Genomic DNA, 27,079 nt, shown 5'->3' with positions numbered 1-27,079 from the left:
AATGTGTTTCATCACACTCTTTTTGATTGATCAAAGTGTTGGGGTTTTTCTATTTGTTCATCTGTCCTTGAGTTCCTGGCTTTGAAGAGTGAAATTTTGTTCTCTGCTATACCAAAATTAGTGATACAAAACAACAAATTCTTCATGTCTTACCTTTTAAGGAAGGGATTCTTCCTGTCAAATATCTTGGATTACCTCTCATACCAGGGAACTGTCTTATATGGATCGAAAGTTGGTTTTGGAGAAGATAGCTGCTAGAATAAATTCTTGGGCAACTAAAAACCTAACTTTTGCCGGTATAGTCCAACTTATTCAATATGTTTTGTTTGGGATTCAAGTTTATTGGACAAGCTATTTCATTTTTCCAGCTAAGCTCATTAAAGACATTGAGAAGCTTTTCAATCTGATCAGGCTGTTCATATAGCTAAAGTAGTTTGGACTCAAGTTTGTTTGCCAACAAAGGAGGGTGACTTGGGGCTGAAAGGGGTTAGGGAGGGAGTGGAATATATATATATATATATATATATAATCATTGTACTTTGGCTATGTTTGTTTCATGGATAATCAGGGGAAAGAAATGAATTTCAGGATTATTTTCTAGTATGGTTGATAATTCAAGGAAATTTGCCTTTACTGTTTATTGATTATTGATTTGGTTTTGGTGCTTTATATATCTTTATTTGTTGATTATCTTTATTATCACTACCTAATAAAAAAAACAAAGACTGTAAATACAAATATTGGAATTCATAGTTGGTTGGATTCTTTGTACCGCAGAATTGACAATCCTTGGACAGCACTTGGTTAATAGTTCATTGTAGTTTAGTTTATATGGTCTGTTATGTGACACAATTCTTGTGTCTATTATTATTGTATTGGTAATGTGATTGTTATTAGTAGGTGATTTTGGAGTATGGTTGCTAATAGGAGAAAATTTATTTTAGCTAATGATTTCATAAATTGAAGATTAATATTTTTTATGATTGTCATTTGTGTTGCAGATAACAACAATACGTAGAAGGACTGAAGGATGCAGTCGCGTAATGTGGCAGTAGTTTTTTTCTTTTTGCCTAGAATTTTTTTTTTTTGGGGGGGGGGGGGGGGGGGGGTGGGGGCTATGGCTCTTTGTCAAGCCTTCTTTGTTTGGAAAATGTAAAGTACACTTCCTATTGAGAATAATTTTAAATTTTTTTTATAAACTAAGATATTTTATTAGTAGACAAGATTACTTCGTGTTCAAGATGATAAACAAAGAACCCAAAAGAATTGCACATGAATGAAGTGATTCTAGAAAATCTAAAAATGCAACTAGTAGGACCCCACACATGAGACTAATGAAACTTAGTTCAAATCATCAATGATTCCAACTTAACATAAGAGATATATATATATATATATTCGAACTTAACGAGTCAATATTCCAAATATTTGAGGGATGTTTTTCAAGCTAATTCCTCCAATCTACCTTCCCTAGTAATAGCCATTGGATCTCAAAAGGCTCTAAAGACTACCTTCTATAAAACATATTAAATGGATCAACAATTGGTCTATAGTCTCACCATTTATATAGGTGCATGCATACAATACCTCCCATACTACTTTCCAAATGAAAAATGAGCCCTTGGGCTTTAACACACTAAAGACTCTTCTATTTTACCCCGAATGATCTCATACTAAAAACGAACATCAAAATGACCACTCCCCTTGAAATTTCATTTCATCCTATTGGTCGCTAACCTCTTGGGGATATTTGAGTACAGAAGATTTGAAAGAAAATTCATTGACACCAATTTCTAAACATGAAAACCTTTAATAAATCTCACGTTCCAACTCCATTGCACCCCATTCAATGGACCATCCACGATTGAATTAATTGAAACATCCTTATTCACTAAATAGACATATAAAGTAGGGTTCAACTCATCTAGAGAATGAGTCTTGTGCCAATTATCATGCAAAAACCTTACCTAAGTGAATAAAGTTATCCCAATCTACCTTAATCCTCCTCCATTGGTTACACCCATGCATTCCTCTAATTGATTTTGAAATTTAACCTCCCCATTGATGTCTAAAGTTTACAATTTTGTACATTAGCCCTAATGTTTGAAATCATTTTTAATATTAATATTTTGTCCATTTTACTAGTTAAGTTACGTGGCCATTAAATTTTGCATCTCCGATCAAATCTCATATTCACTAAAATGTATTTTGCCTCAAGTTTGTTTTTGACAAAAGGCCTTTTAAATTTCAACTAATTTGATAAGATTTTTATTTATTTATTTTTTGATGATATAAAATTTTGATTTTTATTGAAATTGAAAAAGAAAAGAAAAGAAAAATAAGGATATTATTATTTACTTAAGAACTTGTAGTGCCTACAAGGTGGTTTTTTTTTGGAAAATAACACTGAAACTATTGAGGGAACTAACATTTCGAGTGCAATAGACTCGATTTTGGAGTGCTAGAATCTAGTCCATTGAACTCGATTTCATTTCAATTGAAATCGAGCCTTATAGACTCAATTTCACAATCTTGCCTTCTTCACTCTGTCTCTTCCTCACTCAAGAATCTCCTTCACTCAGATCACTCAACAAACCCAATGAAACCCAAAAACCTAGAGAGAGAAACATCAAGAAACCCACCCAAAAATACAGAGAGAAATATCATACCCCGTCACTATCGCATGCCTTTGCCGCCTGGGTTCAATCGCCGCCGCCTTCACTGTTGAGGGTTTGTTTTTTCTATCTTCGTGGTTTGGGTTTTCTGCGGGTGTCTTTGTTGGTTTGGGTTTTCCTATGGGTTTTGGGTTTCTTCATGCGTTGAGTTTCTAGGCGGAGTTTCTGTTCTTCATGGATGAGAAATCGAGCCTTACAAACTCGATTTCATTTTAAATGAAATCGAGTTCTGCAAACTCGATTTATCACTCTCAAAATCAAGTATGTTACACTCGAGATATTAGTTTTCTAAATAGTTTTGAAAACGTACTAACTAACAAAATTGTTTGAAAATTAATGTAATTTTGAATAAAAATCCTTGGGAAAAGATCATTTTAGACAAAAATGTAAAGTACACTTTCTAAGTTTAGAATAATTTTAATTTTTTTTATAAACAAAGATATTTTGTTAGACGACAAGATTACTTCGTGGTCAAGATGATAAACAAAGAACCCCAAAAGAATTGCACATGAATGAAGTGATTCTATAAAATCTAAATGGAAATGCAAGGCTTGGGGGGGCCATGGCCCTCCCAAAATTTAAAAAAAAAGAAAATGATTTTATATTATGTATAAGTATTAAAAACTTTAAATATTTTGCTACAAAAATATAAGTTGGCCTCCCAAATGTTTGAGTTCATTTAACGATGCTCGGCCAAAATGGGCTTTTACCCATTTCTCACAAACTTTCCAACAAAATGTCTCATATCTGAAACTATTTAGGGATATGCCCCTGTTTTGAAACTCGATTTTCTAAAAATCAAGTTTCAAATGTAAAACTCGATTTTTGGAAAATCGAGTTATAGTGAATGTGGACTTAGAATTTTTTTTTTTTTTTTTTTTTTTGGGGAACTCGAGTTCCATTCAAAGTACTCGAGTTCATGGAACTCGAGTTCCACTTGAATTTTTTCAAGGAACTCGAGTGCCATGAACTCAAGTTCTAGATTCTTTTTTTTTTTTTTTTTTTTTGAATTTTCAGTTCGCTATAACTCGATTGTCCAAAATCGAGTTTTAAAATGAAACTCGATTTTTAAAAAATCAAGTTTCAAAATAAGTGCATTTCCCTAAATAGTTTCAGACATGGGGTATTTTGCTAGAAAGTTTTGGCGAAAAGGGCAAATGCCCATTTTGTCCAACGATGCTCTGAAAAACCAATAGAATTTGTCAATTGGTCTAGTAGTTATAAAGACAAGATGATTTTTGTTTTCTCTAATTTGGTTTTTCGTACATGTTTAATATCAAACTAGACAGCTTTTGTATACTCGTTAGAGTTTAACAAATGAAACGTTCCCTTAAAAAATTATATTGCGAATATACATGTGAAAGTTGTTAATTTTATATACAATATATTTATAAATTACGACCTACTCTAGTATCAAAATATTAATGTTTATATTTGTGTATGCGCATTTATGCATGTGTGTGATGAGTTATCTTGACTCCAAACTAATATATTAGTACCAAAATTTGGCCCCCTAAACAAAAAATCCTAGCTCCGCCCCTATATGTATAAAAAGAATAGGGAATTGATGAATCATCTTCTTCTTCATTGTCCTAATGCTTATGAATTGGGGTCTATGGTGTGGGCTCTATTTGGTCTTCTATGGGTTATGTCGCATAGTGTCTATGATTTATTTTCGAGTTGGCAAGGTTCCTTCGGTGGGCATTGGCGCATTGATTTATGGAGGGATACCCCACATTGTGTCCTATGGTGTATTTGGAGTTCTTCCTTTAATCTTTTCCTTGTTCTAATTTTTTTAGAAATGTTTGATCTTTGTAATTTGTGTTTGATGTACTGTTATCTATGCACACCCCCAGTGTACCTGGACTTTTGATTAATACAATTCCGTTATTTATCAAATATATATATATATATATAACTATTTCTGATGATAACCACATAAGATATAACGAGTCAAAATTCCAAATATTTGAGTGATGTTTTTCGAACTAATTCCTCCAATCTACCTTCCCTAGCAATAGCCATCGGATCCACTACAAAAAAGATTGCTATTAGCAATGGCCAGAGTTTGTCGCAACAACACAAAAAGCCGTCGTAGATTAGTATTGCCGACGGTAAATGGCCGTCTACGGCCTTCGGAAAAAGCCTTGTCGGTAATACTATATTACCGACGAGACCGTTGCTAACACTCATTTTCGACAGCACAACTCTGTCATAAGTACTTGATAATTGTTGTCGTAGATTCAACTTCATATGAGGAAGTTGGACGACCAAATACCTTTTGTGACGACCTTCGGCCATCGTTAATGCATAGTTTCAACGACAAAATGCCGTCGTAGTAATTTCATTTGTCATCGACAATACAACTTTATATGAGGAAGTCGTATGACCAAATACTTTCTACGACGAACTAAGGCCGTTGTTAATACCTTTTTTTGACGAATAAAAGCGGTCGTAATTACTTGATTTGTCATCGACAATGTAACTTCATACGAGGAAGTGAAACGACCAAATACTTTCTACGACAAACTAAGGCCGTTGTTAATGTCCTTGTTTTGACGAATAAAAGCCGTCATAAGTACTTGATTTGTCGTCGAAAATAACTTTTGTGATGAACTATAGTCGTCGTTAATGTAGTTTTTCAACGACTAAAAGCCATCGTAAAATAATTGGTTTTTCGTCAACAATACATTATCAATGTGACCATTTACCTTTTTCAATGGACTTTGACCGTTATTGAAACCTATTCACCACATCAGTAATACATTATTTGCAACAAAATAACTCTGTCAATAACAAAAGAGAAATCATTTCTAATATTTTAATTGCGAGGAAACATAAATCTCCCAAAAGTTTTTCAATTCAAATAACAAGCACAAATCCATAATTGTCCAAATCTAGAAAGTGCATAATGCAATAAAAAAAATATTAAAACGTCTATAAAATAGAATAAAAAATATTAATTAAAACATCTACATGAAAGCTATAATATCCTTCACCAAACTTGAAAGCATAAATATTGGAAGATCAATCATCATCTGAGTCAGTATTCTCCTTCTGAGAGCCATCTTAGTCATCTTCCTCCTCAGAGTCATCTTTTGTGTTTCCATCCACATTTTGATTTCCTTCTCCAGCATTGGTCTGTAATATTTTGATCTCCTTCTGCGATTTCTTTTGTTTCTATCACTCTTTTCCTAGTTACATGAAAAAAAATACACTAAATGAGTTAATTATTAAACATTTGCTTCTAAGAAAGATTTTAGAAAAAAATATATTAAAAAAAATATTAATAAAGTTCATTTTATAATCACCTTCCACTTGCGATTATTCCATTTGTTGCACGTCTCTTTCCAAATAGTTGGAGTTACATCATCTGGGGGATGCTTGTACCATTCATCTTGAGGAATTTTATTTGTTACACATTCTTCTCTAAGGTGCCACATCCAATCAGGATAGCTTCGTTTGACATGCTCATCAAATACCTCCCACTCAAGAACTAAGTCATCTGTCTCAAATTGTGCTTCTTTGTATAACTCATAAAGCATATTCAGTTGTTCTTTAGGGTATTTTGAAAAAGTTGTCCATGGCCCAGTAATGTTTTGGTGGAACTTAATAGTAATCTCTTGTGGTATTTTCTTTTCTATGAATCTAATAATATGAAAGAAACACAAAGCATGTAAAATATTACATATAAATGAAATGTAAGCACTAAAAAATAAAATGATTAAAGTAACCAAAAAATAGGGAAAAAAGACTTGTCATGTATCTCACACTTGTGGTTATGACCTAGATAAACACCCTTAGCCTTTCCCCGACCTCTTTTCTTTTGTACAGTAGATCCTACCAATAATGGAATAAGTAAAAATAAATAAATAAGCTTTAAGCATAAAATTGGTATATTAGGATATAAACTTTAGGAAAATATTAAGTATTACCTTCGCTGCCCCCATTAATCACACTATTAGAAGAAACAAGTGCTTCATTAGTTGGAGACTCAGATGATGAAGGTACAACTTGTGATTGACTACCACTATCACCTTTATCTCTCGCTTGTTTTATAGCTCGCTTCTTACTTTTCTTTGCCATTCACCTGTAACGTAGTTAAAAAGAAAGCCACATCTTTGATAAGTTGTAATTATTTAGTCAATAAAAATATAATTAAAACCCAGGACCATATTAGAAATATCAATATAAAGATAAAAAAAATTTGTGATAGATAAACTTGTTATAAAAGTTAAAAACTAAAAAACTAACTTAACAACACCACATTTGAATATATTGTAAACTAACTAACTAACATGAAAAGCTTAATCAAATTTTAGAGATCCACTAATTTAATTAAATAATTATATACAAATAAAATGAACAACTTCAACAAATTGCTAAAGTTTAGCAAAAAAAAATAAAAATGCTAAAGTTACTTTTTACGGTACACTTATATTATTATATACTACAAGACAAATACTATTATTATTATACTATTGTCACAACTTCAACAAATACATATTATTGAAAAGTGTTCAATAGGATTCTAGTCTCCTTGCAGTTTTACAGACAAAGAAACATTCAACGATACACTAATATTATATTATATTATTATATATCCACAACAAACACCAACCATTCATTCAAATATATTTTTTTAATCAAAAAAAATTTTCAACCATTCATTCATTAGCTTTTTGGCTCAACACCCAACCATCCACTATCACTATATGTCTATTCAGTGGATTCATTTAACCAAATCGTGCAGTATAACTTAAAACTGTACAAAAAACTAAAGTGCAGACAAAGAGAGTGAGATAGAGTAAGTGATACCAGTGGCTTAGCAAGATGATTGGATTCTGGCAAGTATGGAGAACGATGGTGTAGAGACAAGCAAAGATACTGACGGCGCAAGAGAGTAATAAGACAGAGTTGTGTTTTTGTTTTTTGTTTTTTTTTTTTTTTTTTTTTTTTTTTAATGTTTCTATTTTTTGGTTTTTGCATTGGGAATTAGGGATTTGTTGAGGAAGACAGATTTGGGCTTTTTTTTGTTTTGTTTTGTAATTAGGGATATGTTTACCTGAAAGGAATTTCCTATATTTTTGGGTTTTTTAAAATTTTATTTTTTGTTGAGAAGATGGGTTTGTTAACATTGTTGTACCAACTTTTTTTTTTTTTGAATTTTTTTCAACAAATTTATAAGGGTCAATTATAAAATTTTAAAGTATAAATTATTATTTTTTTTTGGATGATTTGAATTTTAAATTTTTAGCTGCCAAATTCTAAATTTTGAGAAGGGTAGGAGTAGGAGGGAGGGGGTGGCGGTAAAGAAAATTTTAACCTATGTTGCAATTTTATTCCATCTCAAATAGGAAGTTTCAAAAGTCAGTGAAATATAACCTCAATATTGTGTAGGTGGATTTTTTTGTAAGAAAATATAACCTCAATATTTAAAAAAAAAAAAAAAAATTGTGTATTTTATTTGGCAAAACCTCCCAAGGAAAAAAACATTTTTCACTTGAAATCTCATTAACCAAATTTTTTTTAATTAATATTAAAAATGTTGTATACTAACTTGCTCTCAATTTTCCAAAATTATCTTATTTTATAAATAAAATTTACTGATTTAAAATTTTAATTAAAGTTTTCTCAAAAAAATTTTAATTAAATTTTAATTGTTGACATGACAATTAATAATTGATCACCTTGAAATTTTATAAGCATGAAAAATATATGAAAATAATGCAATCTAACGGTAGATTTGTCAAAATTCACATCGAATTAAGAAATATAGAGTTGGGTTCAAGTTACACGTGTTGTAACTCTAAAAAATGTTACAACACCCAATAACTTATAATTGAATTAATATTTTGAAAATCCAACCATTGGATTATATGTTCTATATGTTCTTAACATGTATGCCAACTTTCATGCCAATCAGATTTAATTTACCATTTGATCTATGAACTCATCCTTTATGCACTATTTTAAACTACTAAAACTTGAATCTAGACAATTGATTGATGACATTGCTATTAATCTTTGATCACCTTGAAATTTTGTAAGCATGAAAAATATATGAAAAAAATGTAATCTAATGGTAGATTTGTCAAAATTCATATTGAACTAAGAAATATAGAGTTGGGTTCAAGTTACACATGTTGTAACTCTAAAAAATGTTACATTACCTAATAACTTATTATTGAATTAATATTTTAAAAATCCAACCATTGGATTATATGTTCTTAACATGCATGCCAATTTTCATGCCAATTGGATGTAATTTACCATTTGATCTATGAACTCATCTTTTATGCATTATTTTAAACTACTAAAACTTGAATCTAGACAATTGATTGATGACATGGCTATTAATCTTTGATCACCTTGAAAATTTGTAAGCATGAAAAATATATGAAGATAATGTAATCTAACAGTAGATTTGTCTAAATTCACATCGAATTAAGAAATATAGGGTTTGGGTTCGAGTTACACCTGACAGAACTCTAAAAAATGTTACACCACCCAATAACTTATTAGTGAATTCATATTTTAAAAATCCAACCGTTAGATTGCATGTTATATATGGTCTTAATATGCATGCCAATTTTCATGCCAATCGGATGTAACTTACCATTTGATCTATAAAATTATCTTTTATGCATTATTTTAAACTATAAAAAATTGAATTTAAACAATTGATTAATGACATGACAATTAATAATTGATCACCTTGAAAATTTATAAAAATGAAAAATATGTGAAAATAATGTAATCTAACAGTAGATTTGTCAAAATTCACATCGAATTAAGAAATATAGAGTTAGGTTCAACTTACATGTGTTGTAACTCTAAAAAATGTTATATCAACCAATAACTTATTATTGAATTAATATTTTGAAAATTTAACCATTGGATTACATGTTCTATATGTTCTTAACATGCATGCTAATTTTTATGACAATCAGATGTAATTTACCATTTGATCTATGAACTCATCTTTTATGCATTATTTTAAACTACTAAAACTTGAATCTAGACAATTGATTGATAACATGGCTATTAATCTTTGATTACCTTGAAATTTTGTAAGCAAGAAAAATATATGAAGATAATGTAATCTAATGGTAGATTTGTCTAAATTCACATCTAATTAAGAAATATAGAGCTGGGTTCAAGTTACACGTGTTGTAACTCTAAAAAATGTTACATCACCCAATAACTTATAATTGAATTAATATTTTGAAAATCCAACCATTGGATTACATGTTCTATATTTTCTTAATATGCATGCTAATTTTCATGCCAATTGGATGTAATTTACCATTTGATCTATGAACTCATCTTTTATGCATTATTTTAAACTACTTAAACTTGAATCTAGAAAATTGATTGTTGACATGACAATTAATAATTGATCACCTTGAAATTTAATAAGCATGAAAAATATATTAAGATAATGCAATCTAACGGTAGATTTGTCAAAATTCACATCGAATTAAAAAATATAGAGTTGGGTTCAAGTTATACGTGTTGTAACTCTAAAAAATATTATATCACCTAATAACTTATAATTGAATTAATATTTTGAAAATCCAACAATTGGATTACATGTTCTATATGTTCTTAATATGCATGCCAATTTTCATACCAATCGGATTTAATTTACCATTTGATCCAGGAACTCATCCTTTATGCATTATTTTAAACTACTAAAATTTGAATCTAGACAATTGATTGATTACATGGTTATTAATCTTTGATCACCTTGAAATTTTGTAAGCATGAAAAATATATGAAAATAATGTAATCTAACGGTAGATTTGTCAAAATTCACATTGAATTAAGAAATATAGAGTTGGGTTCAAGTTACACATGTTGTAACTCTAAAAAATGTTACATCACCTAATAACTTATTATTGAATTAATATTTTTAAAATCCAACCATTGGATTATATTTTCTATATGTTCTTAACATGCATATCAATTTTCATGCCAATCAGATGTAATTTACCATTTGATCTATGAACTCATCTTTTATGCATTATTTTAAACTACTAAAACTTAAATCTAGACAATTGATTGATGGCATGGCTATTAATCTTTGATCACCTTGAAAATTTATAAGCATGAAAAATATATGAAGATAATGTAATCTAACGGTAGTTTGTCTAAATTCACATCGAATTAAGAAATATAGGGTTGGGTTCGAATTACATCTGACATAACTCTAAAAAATGTTACACCACCCAATAACTTATTAGTGAATTCATATTTCGAAAATCCAACCGTTAGATTGCATGTTATATATGGTCTTAACATGCATGACAATTTTCCTGCCAATCGGATGTAATTTACCATTTGATCTATAAACTTATCTTTTATGCATTATTTTAAACTATAAAAAATTGAATTTAAACAATTGATTAATGATGTGACAATTAATAATTGATCACCTTGAAAATTTATAAAAATGAAAAATATGTGAAAATAATGTAATCTAACAGTAGATTTGTCAAAATTCACATCGAATTAAGAAATATAGAGTTGGGTTCAAGTTACATGTGTTGTAACTCTAAAAAATGTTACATCACCCAATAACTTATTATTGAATTAATATTTTGAAAATCCAACCATTGGATTACATGTTCTATATATTTTTAACATGCATGCTAATTTTCATCCCAATCGGATGTAATTTACCATTTGATCTATGAACTCATATTTTATGTATTATTTTAAACTATTTAAACTTGAATCGAGACAATTGAACGATGACATGACTATTAATCTTTGATCACCTTGAAATTTTGTAAGCATGAAAAATATATGAAAATAATGTATTTTAACGGTAGATTTGTCTAAATTCGCATCTAATTAAGAAATATAGGGTTGAGTTTGAGTTACACCTAACATAACTCTAAAAAATGTTACACCACCCAATAACTTATTACTGAATTCATATTTTGAAAATCCAACCGTTGGATTACATTTTCTATATGGTCTTAACATGCATGCCAATTTTCCTGCCAATTGGATGTAATTTACCATTTGATCTATAAACTCATCTTTTATGCATTATTTTAAACTACTAAAACTTGAATCTAGACAATTGATTGATGACATGACTATTGATCTTTAATCACCTTGAAATTTTGTAAGCATGAAAAATATACAAAGATAATGTGATCTAGCAGAAGATTTGTTAAAATTCACATCGAATTAAGAAATATAGGTTTAGGTTCAAATTACACCTAACGTAATTCTAACAAATGTTACACCACCCAATAACTTATTTTTGAATTCATATTTTGAAAATCCAACCATTGGATTATATGCTCTATATGTTTTTAACATGAATGCCAATTTTCATACCAATCAGATGTAATTTACCATTTAATTTGTAAACTTATCTTTTATGCATTATTTTAAACTACAAAAACTTGAATTTAAACAATTATGCATTTATGCATTTCTTTTTATTTTTCTTTGAATTTTAGAATAACTTTCATCTCCAAAAAAAATTAATATATTAATGATTTTTTGTGAAGGTCAATCGTAGCCCTCGCAAATAATTTAGTATTAGTAAGGGCATATCTTTAACCCACACAAAAAATAAATTTTTTGTGGTAATTGGATTCTAGCAAGTATGGAGAACGATGGTGTAGAGATAAGCAAAGATACTGATGGCATAAGAGAGTAACTGTAAGACAGCGTTGTGTTTTTTATTTTTTTTATTTTTCTATTTTTTGGTTTTTGTACTAGGAATTAAGGATTTGTTGAGGAAGATAGATTTGGGCTTTTTTTTGTTTTGTTTTGTAATTAGGGATATGTTTACCTGATATGAATTTCCTATATTTTTGGGTTTTTTATCCTTTTTTTTTTCTTTGGGTTGAGAAGATGGGATCATTCACATTGTTGTACCAACTTTATTTTATTTTTTGAATTTTTTTCGACAAATTTATAAGGGTCAATTATAAAATTTTAAAGTATAAATTTTTTTTTTTTTTGGATGATCTGAATTTTAAATTTTTTACTGCCAAATTCTAAATTTTGAGAGGGGTGGGGGTAGGAGGGAGGGAGTGGCGGTAAAGAAAAATAAAATTTTGCTACCAAATTTTAAAGTATACATTCTTTCTTTTAAAGCAAATTAACTATTTACGACAGTTAGCATGTTTGTCGCAAATACAAACTCAATTAGAAAAAAAAAAATTAATTGCGATGGATAAATGTTGTCATAAATGTGAAAATTAAGGGGGGAATTTTCCCTCCAAAATATTTTACCAATTTCGATGGCTTCATGTCTATCGCTAATACCCTTTTTTATATTTATGATGGAATCATGTTTGTCACAAAGGCCGTCACAAGTGTTAATAGTGCCGACGGTATTTCTTCTGTCGTTGTAAATAATACCCTCTTTTATATTTACGATGGAAGATTGTTTGTCGCAAATACTAACACCATAAAAAATATATATTTTATATTTTCGATGTACCAAAGCTGTCACAAGTGTTAATAGTTCCGACAATTTTTCTTTAGTTGTCATAAATAATATCTTACTAGCGATGAACATTTTTATGCCATCGTAAAAAGTAAGGCGGGAACATTTCCCTCAAAAAAAAATCACATTTTCGACAAAAATAATAAGCATTTTTGACAGACTCATTTTGCCGTCACAAATGTGTTGATATTTGATGAGTCATTGTCGATGGAAGAGACTTGCCGTCGAAAAAGCTAGTTTTTACGATGGCTTTTTGTAATCGTCAAAAAAGTTTCGTCGCAAATAGCAATCTTTTTTGTAGTGTCTCAAAAGGCTCTAAAGACTACATTCTATAAAATATATGAAATGGATCAACAAATGGTCCACAGTCTCACCATTTATATAGGTGCATGCATGGAACACCTCCCATACTACTTTACAAATGAAAAATAAGGTCCTTCTTCGAGCCTTAACACATTAAAGACTCTTCTCTTTTACCCCAAATAACCTCATTCTAAGAACGAACATCAAAATGACCACTCCTCTTGAATTTTCATCTCATCCTATCGGTTACTAACCTCTTGAGGATATATGAGTAGAGAAGATCTAAAAGAAAATTCATTGACTCCAATTTACCTTTTAATAAATCTCACATTCCAGCTCCATTACACCCCATCTAATCGACCATCCATGATTGAATTAATTGAACATCCTCGTTCACTGAATAGGCATATAAATCAGGGTGCAACTCTTCTAGTGAATGATTCCCATGCCAATTAGCATGCAAAAACCTTACTCAAGTGAATAAACAATGAGGATAAGATTGTCCACTTTTCTGAACTTGAATTTGTTGTATAGTGCTCTATTCTAATGTTGGGAAAATACAAGGATATAAAAAGGAAGAAAATGGAGTAATGGGGGAAACTTTAATGACCAAATTGGATTATTCTACAAATTTTAACTATTTTGAAACTCTAAGGTCAAAACTGAAAAATGGGAGAAAACTTAAGGACCATAAGTGGTGTCCGGGTTTTGCAGGGAGGACTTTGGAATAGAATTATGAGTATAGAATAGAATTGTAATTGAGACCCCCCATTTTTTTTTTCTGTAGATCAGACAAATATAGGATAGTGTTATTTGATTATTAAATGGTTCGGTTTGCTGTAGGGAGAAATTTAGATCTATGTTTATGGTATGTTATATAGAAATTAGAAGGAAACTGATGTAAATGTTAGCAATTGGCGAAAATGGGAAACTAGACATAACTTTCCAACTATATAGTTAGTAGTCAAATTTTCAAACTATATTTTTTACTAGTATCTCGAGTCTAAGAGACTCGATTTAGGGCCTATAAATCGAGTTTTTGGGACTTGATTTTCATGGGTTGATCACGTCTGATGTGGTATTTTTTTCCACATGGTGTCTTCCTGGAAATCGAGTCTTAGAGACTCGATTTCTAACCTAAAAATATTAATTAAGACCCAAAATGCAGAAACAGCAAAAACAAACGCGGAATCGTTCAGTTTCCGCATTTATTTAATGTACAAAATTAATTCACGTTGACAATGACGATGATAATTACTCATTTAATTAATTTCAAAATGTGGAATCGTTCAGTTTTCAGGTTTGATCTAAGGATCAAGGTGGTAATGATTGCACTTCCATGTAGAACTGAAGAGGAAGACCAAGGCGCCTTGTTTCCAACTGGGATTAGTTTTAAATATTGGTTGAAACCAGCTCCTTCTTTAAATGGAGTTGTGGCGAATGATTTTGCCAATGATGGTCATTCATTAGTTTTGTCATTTGATTTGCATGATGAGGTTTTTCGCGTTATATCCTTGCCAAATGATGAATTCAGAGCTAATCTTGAGATTGATACTTTAGTAATCAGGGGATCACTTTCTCTAGTATGTTGTGATTTTACGAACAATTAAGTGCTCCGTGTGGGGGATGAAAAGCTATGGCACTTTTGATTCTTGGACTAAACAATTCACTATTGATCACAACGAAGGAATTAGAAGGATGGTAGGTCTCTAGAAGAATGGTCATATATTAGTGGAAAGACAAGTAAAACCATTTTTTTCTGAACTCTCTTCATACGACCTTGAGAGCCAACAAGTTAAGGATTTGGGGATTTGTGGTGTGCCACACTTATTTCTTGGTGTTGATAATTTGTGGATGTTGGGTTTTGTGGAGCCTAGTTTTGTTTGATCTGATTTGATGACCCGACCTGACCCGAATAATATTGCGTGGTTTTTAATGGGAGATTTACTGAGGCTTAGTCCATGGAACGGAGGCTTGGACCGATAGGCCCAAGTTAGAGCACTCATGGACAAGCCTCTTGGGGGTAATGGTTTCATTGTGAGTGGTGTTGCTGTGTTTTAGAGTGAGAGAAAATATTATAGCCACATCTAGTACTCTGTATTCTTCCCTGATAATAGTGAAATCCCTGCAACTCCGTGGACGTAGGCAAATTGCCGAACCACGTAAATATTGTCTTGTGCGTGTGATTGTTTTTTCTTTGGCGTGTGTTTTCTCTTTTTTTTTTTTTTTGTTTCTCACAAGTTGGGAATTCAGTTTAATTCCCTACAACTGGTATTAGAGCCTAGGGTTAGGTTTAAGTGGGAGCAATGGCAGTGGAAGCAGGAAAGTCGTCTGGAATAGAAAATTTTGATGGCACAAAAATTGCGTATTGGAGGATGCAGATTGAAGATTATCTCTATGGGAGGAAATTGCATTTGCCTCTCTTGGGGACAAAACCTGAGGCTATGAAGGCTGAGGAATGGGCTCTTCTTGACAGACAGGTACTGGGAGTTATCAGGTTAACTCTGTCTAGGTCTGTTGCACATAATGTTGTAAAGGAGAAAACCATAGCAAATCTGATGAAGGCTTTGTCCGATATGTATGAAAAGTCGTCCGCAAATAACAAGGTGCATCTGATGAAGAAATTGTTCAATTTGAAGATGACAGAGAATGCTTCAGTAGCACAACATCTGAATGAATTTAGTACTATCATAAATCAATTGTCGTTTGTAGAAATTGATTTTGATGATGAGATTCGTGCTCTAATCGTTTTGGTTTCTTTGCCAGCCAATGAGGATGGCTGTAAGCAATTCTACAAGAAAAGAAAAGCTGAAGTACAATGATATACGAGATTTAATTCTGGCTGAGGAGATTCGTAGAAGAGACGCAGGTGAAACCTCAGGATCTGGTTCTACCATAAGGAAGAGGTAATGACAGAAATTCAAATCGGGGCAGATCAAAATCCAGAAATTCTAATCAGAACAGAAGCAAATCTAGATCAGGCCAACAAGTACAATGCTGGAACTATGGGAAAACAGGTCACTTTAGGAATCAATGCAAAAGTCCTAAGAAGAAGAATGGAGATGATTCTGCTAATGCTGTAATAGAAGAGATACAGGATGCATTACTTCTTGCAGTAGACAATCCACTTGATGATTGGGTTTTGGATTCAGGAGCTTCATTTCATACCACTCCACACCGAGAAATCATACAGAATTATGTTGCAGGTGATTTTGGTAAGGTGTATTTGGCTGATGGTTCAGCCTTGGATGTTGTAGGTATGGGAGACGTCCGGATATTATTGCCCAATGGATCTGTTTGGTTATTGGAGAAGGTTCGACATATTCCTGACCTGAGGAGGAATCTGATTTTTGTTGGACAACTTGATGATGAAGGGCATGCAATACTATTTGTTGGTGGTACTTGGAAGGTTACAAAGGGAGCTAGGGTATTGGCTCATGGAAAGAAAACCGGTACTCTATATATGACCTCAAGTCCAAGAGACATAATTGCAATTGTTGATGCAAGTACTGATACAAGCCTATGGCATCGCAGACTTGGTCACATAAGTGAGAAAGGGATGAAGATGTTGCTGTGAAAAGGAAAACTACCAGAATTGAAGTCCATTGATTTTGACATGTGTGAAAGCAGCATCTTAGGAAAGCAGAAAAAGGTGAGCTTCTTAAAAACTGGCAGGACACCTAAGGCTGAAAAATTGGAGTTAGTACACACTGATTTGTGGGGGCCTTCTCCGGTTGCATCCCTTGGAGGTTCAAGGTACTACATCACTTTTATTGATGACTCAAGCAAAAAAGTATGGGTTTATTTTCTGAAAAATAAATCTGATATATTTGAAACTTTTAAGAAGTGGAAAACCATGGTTGAGATAGAAACAAGTTTGAAAGTAAAATGTTTGAGGTCAGATAATAGAGGAGAGTACATAGATGGAGGGTTAAGTGAGTATTGTGCTGCACAGGGAATTAGGATGGAGAAAACCATTCCTGGGACATCACAGCAGAATGATGTGGCTGAACGCATGAACGGAACTCTCAATGAGCATGCTAGGAGTATGAGGTTGCATGCTGGACTGCCAAAAACTTTCTGGGCTGACGCTGTTAGCATTGCAGTTTACCTGATAAACCAAGGACCATCAATTCCCATGGAGTTCAGACTTCTTGAGGAGGTTTGGAGTGGTAAAGAGGTAAAGTTTTCACATTTAAAAGCTTTTGGTTGTGTTTCTTATGTTCATATTGATTCTGATGCTCGTAATAAACTTGATGCAAAGTCTAAAATATGTTTTTTCATTGACTATGGTGATGAGAAATTTGGCTATAGGTTTTGGGATGAACAAAACAGGAAAATCATCAGAAGTAGAAATATAATATTTAATGAACATGTTATGTACAAGGACAGGTCAACTGTAGTATCAGATGTTGCAGAGATAGATCAAAAGAAATCTGAGTTTGTCAACTTAGATGAATTGACTGAAAGTACTATCCAGAAAAGGGGTGAAGAAGATAAGGAGAATGTAAATTCACAGGTAGATCAGAGTACACCTGTAGCTGAAGTCCGGAGATCTTCCAAGAACGTTAAACCTCCACATCGTTATTCACCTACTCTAAATTATCTCCTGTTGACTGATGGTGGTGAGCTAGAGTGTTATGATGAAGTCTTGCAAGATGATAACTCAAGCAAGTGGGAGTTAGCCATGAAGGATGAGATGGATTCCTTGTTGGGGAATTAGACATGGGAACTAACTGAATTGCCAGTAGGAAAGAAGGCATTGCATAACAAGTGGGTATACAGAATAAAGAATAAGCATGATGGTAGTAAACGTTACAAGGCTAGAAGTTGTTAAAGAGTTCCAGCAAAAGGAGGGCATTGACTTCACAGAGATATTTTCTCCAGTTGTGAAGATGTCAACAATTAGACTGGTACTGGGAATGGTGACTGCAGAAAACATACATCTTGAACAGTTAGATGTGAAGACAGCATTCCTTCATGGTGACTTGGAGGAAGACCTTAACATGATTCAGCCAGAAGGGTTCATTGTTCAGGGACAAGAGAATCTAGTCTGCAAACTAAGAAAGAGTTTTTATGGCCTAAAACAAGCTCCTAGACAGTGGTACAAGAAATTTGACAGTTTTATGCATAGAATTGGGATCAAGAGATGTGAAGCTGATCATTGTTGCTATGTTAAGTCTTTTAACAATTCTTACATTATATTACTGTTGTATGTGGATGATATGCTTATTGCAGGGTCTAGTATTGAGGAGATTAATAATCTGAAGAAGCAGTTGTCTAAACAGTTTGCAATGAAGGATTTGGAAGCTGCAAAGCAAATCCTTGGTATGAGAATCATTAGAGACAAGGCTAATGGTACATTGAAACTTTCACAGTCAGAGTATGTGAAAAAAGTTCTCAGCAGATTCAACATGAATGAAGCAAAACCAGTGAGCACACCCTTGGGTAGTCATTTCAAACTAAGCAAAGAACAGTCACCGAAGACAGAAGAAGAAAGGGACCATATGAGCAAGGTGTCCTATGCCTCAGCTATTGGCAGCTTGATGTATGCTATAGTGTGTACAAGGCCAGACATTGCACATGTAGTGGGAGTTGTGAGCAGGTTCATGAGTAGGCCTGGAAAGCAGCATTGGGAGGTAGTAAAGTGGATTTTGAGATATCTGAAGGGTTCATCAGATACATGTCTTTGCTTCACAAATGCAAGTTTGAAATTGAAGGGTTATGTAGATGCTGATTTTGCTGGTGATATTGATAGTAGAAAGAGTACTACCGGGTTTGTTTTTACACTGGGTGGTACAACTATATCATGGGCTTCAAATCTACAGAACATTGTTACTTTGTCTACTACAGAAGCTGAGTATGTTTGATGCAGCATGAGCGTGTAGAAGCAAAATCTGTAACACACAATTACTACAATTCTTCCACGAAACCTAAGTTCTACAATAACACTAGGCTAGTAGGCAAAATAATAGAGAAAACATCTCTAACAAACTTTTATTAATCAATGCATAACAACAGTCAACCTCTCTATAAAAAGTATTTATAGGAATAGAATTTCTCCTACTCCTTTTAGGAAAAGACATAATAAACCTACGCCTACTTGAAAAAGGAAAAACAATTTAACTTGAAAAAGAAAAACAATTAAAACCCTAATTCATCTATGAAAAAAGAAAACAACATAAAATATTAAAATATTTTATTCTTCTTTAACGTATCTGCATCATTCTCTCGGGGTTGGGGAAAACTCGTCCTCGAGTTTTGTGGCAATCTTCCACGTTAAGGAAGATTAAAATATTTTAATATTTTATGTTGTTTTCTTTTTTCATAGATGAATTAGGGTTTTAATTGTTTTTCTTTTCCAAGTTAAATTGTTTTTCCTTTTTCAAGTAGGCGTAGGTTTATTATATCTTTTCCTAAAAGGAGTAGGAGAAATTCTATTCCTATAAATACTCTTTATAGAGGGGTTGATTATGGTTGTTATGTGTTGATTAATAAAAGCTTGTTAGAGAGGTTTTCTCTATTATTTTGCCTACTAGCCTAGTGTTCTTGTGGAATTTAGGTTTTGTGGAAGAATTGTAGTATTTGTGCGTTACAGATTCTGCTTCTACACGCCTATGCTGCATCAGTTGGTATCAGAGCAAGGCTAGGTTCCTACCATGGCACAAAGAGGAGCATGTGGGGGAAGACTTGTTGCCATAGATGACGTGTATGAATGCGATGAGGTTGCACACGATGCGCAATTAGAGGCGCTCTTTCAACGAACAGAGGAGTGGTTTGATGCGCTTTTAAAGCAGCTCGCCGCCTTAGCCGTTGAAAACCAACCTCAAAACTGCCATCCAAATCCATGTTATGTGGAGGAGGAGGAGTATTTTGATGTTGAGGAGGAGGACTACGATCTCAAAAAGGAGGATGAATACATTGAAAGAGTCTGTGTAATAAATTGGGATTCTCCACCAATTTATGATAACTATCCTGAAGATTTTAGTCAAGAAGACAAGATTGAGCTCGATAAAAATAAAGTCATATACATACAAGGTGAGCCCATAACTCACACCATTGATGAGACTTTCGACCTTCAAAGACAAAAGGTTATTGATTTTACTGATTACAATCATAGGTTGGTACAATCAGTTTGTTCAGTAGTAGACGAGTTTTCAATTGATGAACAAAGTTTCAATCTATTAAAGCTTGAACTTGAACACATTAGACACTATGATTTCATTGGGGTTGATGAGCTTCTCTCAAATTTCTTTGGTAATACAGTTTACTTCAATTTGGAAAGATTAATGGAAAACGTTATTGATCCCTTCTGGGAGGATTTTATTGAACAAGAATTGATAGAGGTCAACAACAGGCGTGAACGAGTGATTTTAAGTAATCTTTGTCGAGGAGGAAATATGAAGTTTTTGGACGTGTGCATGGATTTTTTTTTAGTACTTGCTTCATATATCCTGCCATGGCAAAAGAGGTCAAGAATAAAAATTCGTACATCAAGATTTATTATGAGTGAGAAAAGATTAATAAGTAGCATATTGATTCATCTTGTCTTGCGCAGAAGAATAGGATGGAGAGGATTATTCGGGGTTCCAAATGATCGTGGAAGATTCCACAAAACTCGAGGACGAGTTTTCCCCAACCTCGAGAGAATGATGCAGATTGGTTAAGGGAGAATAAAATATTTTAATATTTTATGTTGTTTTCTTTTTCCATAGATGAATTAGGGTTTTAATTGTTTTTCTTTTCCAAGTTAAATTGTTTTTCCTTTTTCAAGTAGGCGTAGGTTTATTATGTCTTTTCCTAAAAGGAGTAGGAGAAATTCTGTTCCTATAAATACTCTTTATAGAGGGGTTGATTATGGTTGTTATGTGTTGATTAATAAAAGCTTGTTAGAGAGGTTTTCTCTATTATTTTGCCTACTTGCCTAGTGTTCTTGTGGAACTTAGGTTTTGTGGAAGAATTGTGGTATTTGTGCGTTACAGATTCTGCTTCTACACGCTTACGCTGCATCAATGTTGCTGCAACTGAAACTGGAAAGGAGATGATTTGGCTACATGGTTTCTTAGATGAATTGGGTAAGACGCAGGAGATGGGCATTCTACACAGTGACAGTCGGAGTGCAATCTTTCTTGCCAAAAATTCGACTTTTCATTCAAAGTCGAAACATATACAAACAAAATACCACTTTATCCATTACCTTGTTGAAGATAATCTGGTAATACTTGAGAAGATTTGTAGATCTAAGAACCCAGCAGACATATTGACTAAGGGTGTCACTATTGAGAAGTTGAAGCTGTGTGTAGTTTCAATTGGTCTTTTAGCTTGAGGACAAGAGGATGAGTTGTAGGGATGAGGGATTGTGTTTTGGAGGATAGCGGTTTGATGTAGGTGATTGAACTAGTCTCCAAGTGGGAGATTTGTTGGGTTTTGTGGAGCCTAGTTTTGTTTGATCCGATTCGACAACCCGACCTGACCCGAATAATATTGCGTGGTTTTTAATGGGAGATTTACTGAGGATTAGTCCATGGAGCGGAGGCTTAGGCCGATAGGCCCAAGTTGGAGCGCTCATGGACAAGCCTTTTGGGGGTAATGGTTTCATTATGAGTGGTGTTGCTGTGTTTTAGAGTGAGAGAAAATATTGTAGCCACATCTTGTACTCTGTATTCTTCCCTGATAATAGTGAAATCCCTGTAACTCTGTGGACGTAGGCAAATTGCCGAACCACGTAAATATTGTCTTGTGCATGTGATTGTTTTTTCTTTGGCGTGTGTTTTCTCTATTTTTTTTTTTTGTTTCTCACAGGTTGGGAATTCGGTTTAATTCCCTACAGTGGAGTCAATGGAGAGAACCTTGTTTAAATCGACAAGCCAAATGATGCAGTTTCCAAAAGGAGAGTGCCTAAACAGAGAAAGAGGAAATGCAGGTAAAAGCATGATTCAATTCAAAATTTCAGAATTTACGTTCCTTAATTCTACTTATTCTTAGTATATGCTAGATATTGTGGTGTGGCTATAAATAAATTTTAATTTTCAAACCTGAATATACTATATTTATTTTGTTGAATATGATTTTGTGGTTGAGAATGATGATTGTATTACACATTGCAAGCAAGAATTTGTATATATTAATTAAAGACTGATGTTGTTATCTTTTTCTATATGCTGATTTGTCACATCTAATCCATATTCAATATAAATATTTTTTTACACTTTCCACTTCATTATGCTTGCTAAGATTTTTCTGCTATGTTCAGTTGTTTCCTTCTGATACTGTGTTTTGTACATTTAAATTCAACAAAGTATTGGATGAGTCCAAACATTTAAAAATTTTCTGTAACTGTCAACCGTGTAACTTTAGGTAGAGTAATGAAATTTGTTAGGGGTTTTGATTGATCAAATGTGTTGTGTTGTATTGAGTGTCGGAGCTGCATCAATCAAGTTGACCCTTGTGACAATCCTAGGATTTATTTTAATAACGTAAAAAAAATTGGCAAACACCACTTTTGGTCATCAGACTTTTCCTCATTTTCCTATTTAGTCTAGAGTTTCTAAATTAGTAATCAAATTCTTAAAGCAGTACTGAATTTAGGGCGCACACCACTTTTGGTCCTTAAAGTTTCTCCCAATTTTCACTTTAAGGACCAAAAGTAGCAAAAATAAGGACCAAAAGTGGTGTTTGCCCGAAAATAAGTACTGTTTTGTTTGGCTGAATGTATGATGTAGACTCTTTATCTTCAAATTAAAATGTGTTTCATCACACTCTTTTTGATTGGTCAAGGTGCTGGGGTTTTTCTAATTCCTAGTTTTGAAGAGTGAAATTTTCATATCTGCTATCCCTAAATTAGTGACAACAAATTCTTCATGTCTTACCTTTTAAGGAAGGGATTCTCCTTGTCAAATATCTTGGATTACCTCTCATACCAGGGAAACTGTCTTAGAAGGATTGAAAGTTGCTTTTGGAGAAGATAGCTGCTAGAATAAATTCCTGGACAACTAAAAAGCTATCTTTTGCTGGTAGAGTCTAACTTATTCAACATGTTTTGTTTGGGATTCAAGTTTATTGGACAAGCTATTTCATTTTTCCTGCTAAGCTCATTAAGGACATTGAGAAGCTTTTCGCTTCCTTTTTTTGGAGTGGCTCTAATAAGGCTGTTCATATGGCTAAAGTAGCTTGGACTCAAGTTGTGAGAGACCGCGCCCTTGGCCCATTTTTATGGATGTTGAGCTAAACCCACGTGAATGGGTAGAGTCGTGTTATTGCCTCTCAAAATGGAGGTTCGACTGATTATATTTCCCCCCCTTAGATTAGGGGTTTTACAATGGAGTCGCCACTTATTTAATTATTGGAAAAATAAGAAAACCATAATTGAAAGATTCCTTATTTTATTAATTTGAAATTGAATTTACATTAATCATAGGAAAATTACATGGCTTTGGTCCTAGATACAATCTAAGATAAAGTACATGGCTTTTTTTCCTAGTTACAATCTAGAAATTGAAAAATTACATGGATAAGCATTTGATCTACTAACCCTTGATCTAAGTTCAGAGGCCATGTTACAAGGTGGGAAGGTGTTAGGCACCCACCTTGCCGGTGAAATCAGTCTTCTAGACTATGGTGGCCAACATTCATATCATATCATCCAATATGTCAATCAATTTATATGTTGAATTTAAAGTGTGTGCATTTGATGACCTTAATTCAATTTATTAAGCATTGCATTTGAATTGAAAAATAAATTCTAGTGAATGTGTGTGTATAGTGATATCCTAGATTCAAGGATTTGAAAGAATTATGAAAAAAAAACATGTTTTTTATATTTTTTATGTGGATTTAAGATCAAAACTAATGTTTATGCATGAACATGTGATGAACAACTAAGAACATTTAAAAATATTCAAACATATTCAAAAGAATTTAAATAATTACTATCATGCTTTAATCCTAAATTCTCATCATGGCAATACAAAAAACAAGTTAGGGAAATGGATTATACCTTCATGCAATATCCATACGTTAGAGGTCCTAAGGGTGGAGGAAAAGAAGAGTTAGGAGAGGAAGAGTGAGTCTCACTTAATACCTTGAGTCTTAGGAAGACCAAGATATGACAAGACTACTCAACTTCACTAGAACTCAAGAGAGGAGAAGAGGGAGAGGTTTTGTGTGCTCAAATTGAAGCCCCGGATGTGTAGTTTCTAGGAAAATTAACCTCATTCGCAAATTCAAAATATTCTAAGAGATATTGACGAAATGGTGAGTAGAGGTAATTTGTTAGAAAATGATTTCAGCACAATTAACATTAATAGGTCTCAAATTAGCTCCCAAATAATATTAAATGGCTCCAATCACTCCCATTTCAAACTTAATTGGTTCCAAATTTACCTTAATTAAAAGATAATTGCACAAATTACTCATTGAATAATTAATGTCTAACTATCTAATTAATTAGGTGTGTGTAACCTTATCATAAAATGTAGTCCTAACCAATCAAATTATGACACATCATTAATCTCAAATTGATTATAATTATAACCAATTGGAATCAATTGTTCATAACCGTATATAGTTAGACTCAATTTGTGATAGTGCATCTCGGCCATTAAAACTTGATTTGATGATAACTTTTAATCTGGTGGTCCGATTAAGGCTTTTGACCAGTCGATTTGATCGTTACAACATCAAGATCATTTTGGTGAAATGAGATTAAGGATCTAATGACCAAAATCAAGATGCATATTTTCAAGTCAAAATTACCCTTTTACCTTCCAAGTAAGGTTAAATGCAGGTTGCAAAATGAGGTGTCAACACAAATCTGTTTGCCAACAAAGGAGGGTGGCTTGGGGCTGAAAAGGGTTAGGGAGGGAGAAAGATTTTGAAGCTTGGGAATCTGTGAAAGGTTTTTTTAACGGAAAATTGGAGATGGGAGTAGGGTCTTTGGCATGATATTGGCATCCTCAAGAGGTCCTTAGTCATAAATTTGATACTAAAGCCATATTTGCAGTAGGCATGTTATCATTGTACTTTGGCTATGTTTGTTTCATGGATAATCAGGGGAAAGAAATGAATTTCAGGATTATTTTTTAGTATGGTTGATAATACAAGGAAATTTTCCTATACTGTTTGTTGATTATGATTTTGATGTTTTATGTCTTTATTTGTTGATTATCTTTACTATTACTACCAAATAAAAAACTAAGAAACAAAGACTGCAAATACAAATATTTAAAAAGGGGAGTTGATTGGAATTCATTAGTTGGTTGGATTCTTTGTACCATAGAATTGACAGTCCTTGGATAGCACTTGGTTAATAGTCGATATAGTTTAGTTTATTACAATATTGGCAATGCGCGCGGCTATGGTTTTGAAGTGTTTATGAGATATGATTTGTAATGTGACAATTCTTGTCTATTATTGTATTGATAATGTGATTGTTGTTAGTAGGTGATTTTAGAGTATGGTTGGTAATGGGAGAAATTTTTTTTGCTAAGGATTTTATAAATTGAAGATTAATATTTTTTATGATTGTAATTTGTGTTGCAGATAACAACAATACATAGGAAAATTGAAGGATGCATTCGTGTAATGTGGCAACAATTTTTCTTTTTGTCTAGATTTATTTTTTGCCCTATGGATCTTTGTCAAGCCTTCTTTGTTTGGAAAGGATCATTTTAAATTTTATACAAAAATGTAAAGTACACTTAAGTCTAGAATAGTTTTAATTTTTTTTTTTTATAAACAAAGATATTTTATTAGAAGACAATATTACTTCGTGTTCAATATGAAAAACACAATTATCCAAAAGAATTGCACTTGAATGAAGCGATTCTATAAAATCTAAATGGAAATACAACTAGTAAGACGCTGTACATGAGACCAATTAAGCTTAGTTCAAATAATCAATGATTCCAACTTAAGATCAGATTTTTTTTTTTATATGTATAGTAATAATTAATAAATATAATTATTTCTAATGATAGCCACATAAGATATAACGAGACAAAATTCTAAAAATTTCAGGGGTGTTTTTCGAATTAATCCCTTCAATCTGCATTCCTTCCCTGGTAATAGCCATCGGATCCCAAAAGACTCTAAAGACTGCCATCCTCTATAAAACATATGAAATGGATCAACAAATAATCCATAGTCTCACCATTTATACAGGTGCATACAACACCTCCCATACTACTTTCCAAATGAAAGATGGGGCCCTCCTTGGGGCCTTAATGCACTAAAGACTCTTCTATCTTACTTTAAAAGCTAAAATGCAAAACTGATCTTTTAAGTTTCTTCAGATTTCATTTCAGTCCTTTAACTTTGCTTTTTTTTCATTTTTGAGTCCTCTAAGTTTCAGATTTATTCAATTAAGACTTTTCCATTAACTTTTGTTAAAATTTTTTGAAAAAAAAAATTGGAAAAAAAATTTTCAATCATTAATTGAATTTTTTTAATTTAAAAAATTGAAAAATTAACCACAACATATAGCAAAAGTTGATAGAAAAGCCCAAATTGAATAAACTTGAAAGTTAGAAAACTGAAATGAACAAAAACAAAGTTAGGGGACTGAAATGAAATTTGCAAAAACTTAGAAGGTCAGTTTTGCATTTTAGCCTACTTT

The 27,079-nt window shown here is 32.6% G+C and overlaps 1 protein-coding gene across 17 annotated transcripts in view; it reads left to right on the top strand.

Annotated features, from left to right (window-relative positions):
• The window catches only part of LOC126723549 (F-box/kelch-repeat protein At3g23880-like), a 100,625-nt gene that overhangs the window by 26,168 nt on the left and 47,378 nt on the right, over window positions 1-27,079 (top strand). Inside the window, exon 2 of one of the 17 annotated variants that reach the window (XM_050427105.1) lies at window positions 26,005-26,023. The exons of 14 other annotated variants lie outside the window; for them this stretch is intronic. Coding sequence is in view for 2 of the 3 variants with exons in the window: in XM_050427088.1 (XP_050283045.1) it covers window positions 1,002-1,055 (54 nt within the window). In the remaining variant the exon portion in view is untranslated. Of the gene's footprint in view, window positions 1-1,001; window positions 1,096-26,004; window positions 26,024-27,079 lie in introns of those variants that run through there. 2 more of the 17 variants (XM_050427100.1, XM_050427088.1) reach the window with 2 other exon arrangements.

This window comes from Quercus robur, chromosome 4 (genome assembly GCF_932294415.1).
Source record: "Quercus robur chromosome 4, dhQueRobu3.1, whole genome shotgun sequence".
Classification (NCBI taxonomy): Eukaryota; Viridiplantae; Streptophyta; class Magnoliopsida; order Fagales; family Fagaceae; genus Quercus; species Quercus robur.
Note: the sequence above shows the minus strand (reverse complement) of the source record. Positions and strands in the feature narration are given on the sequence as shown.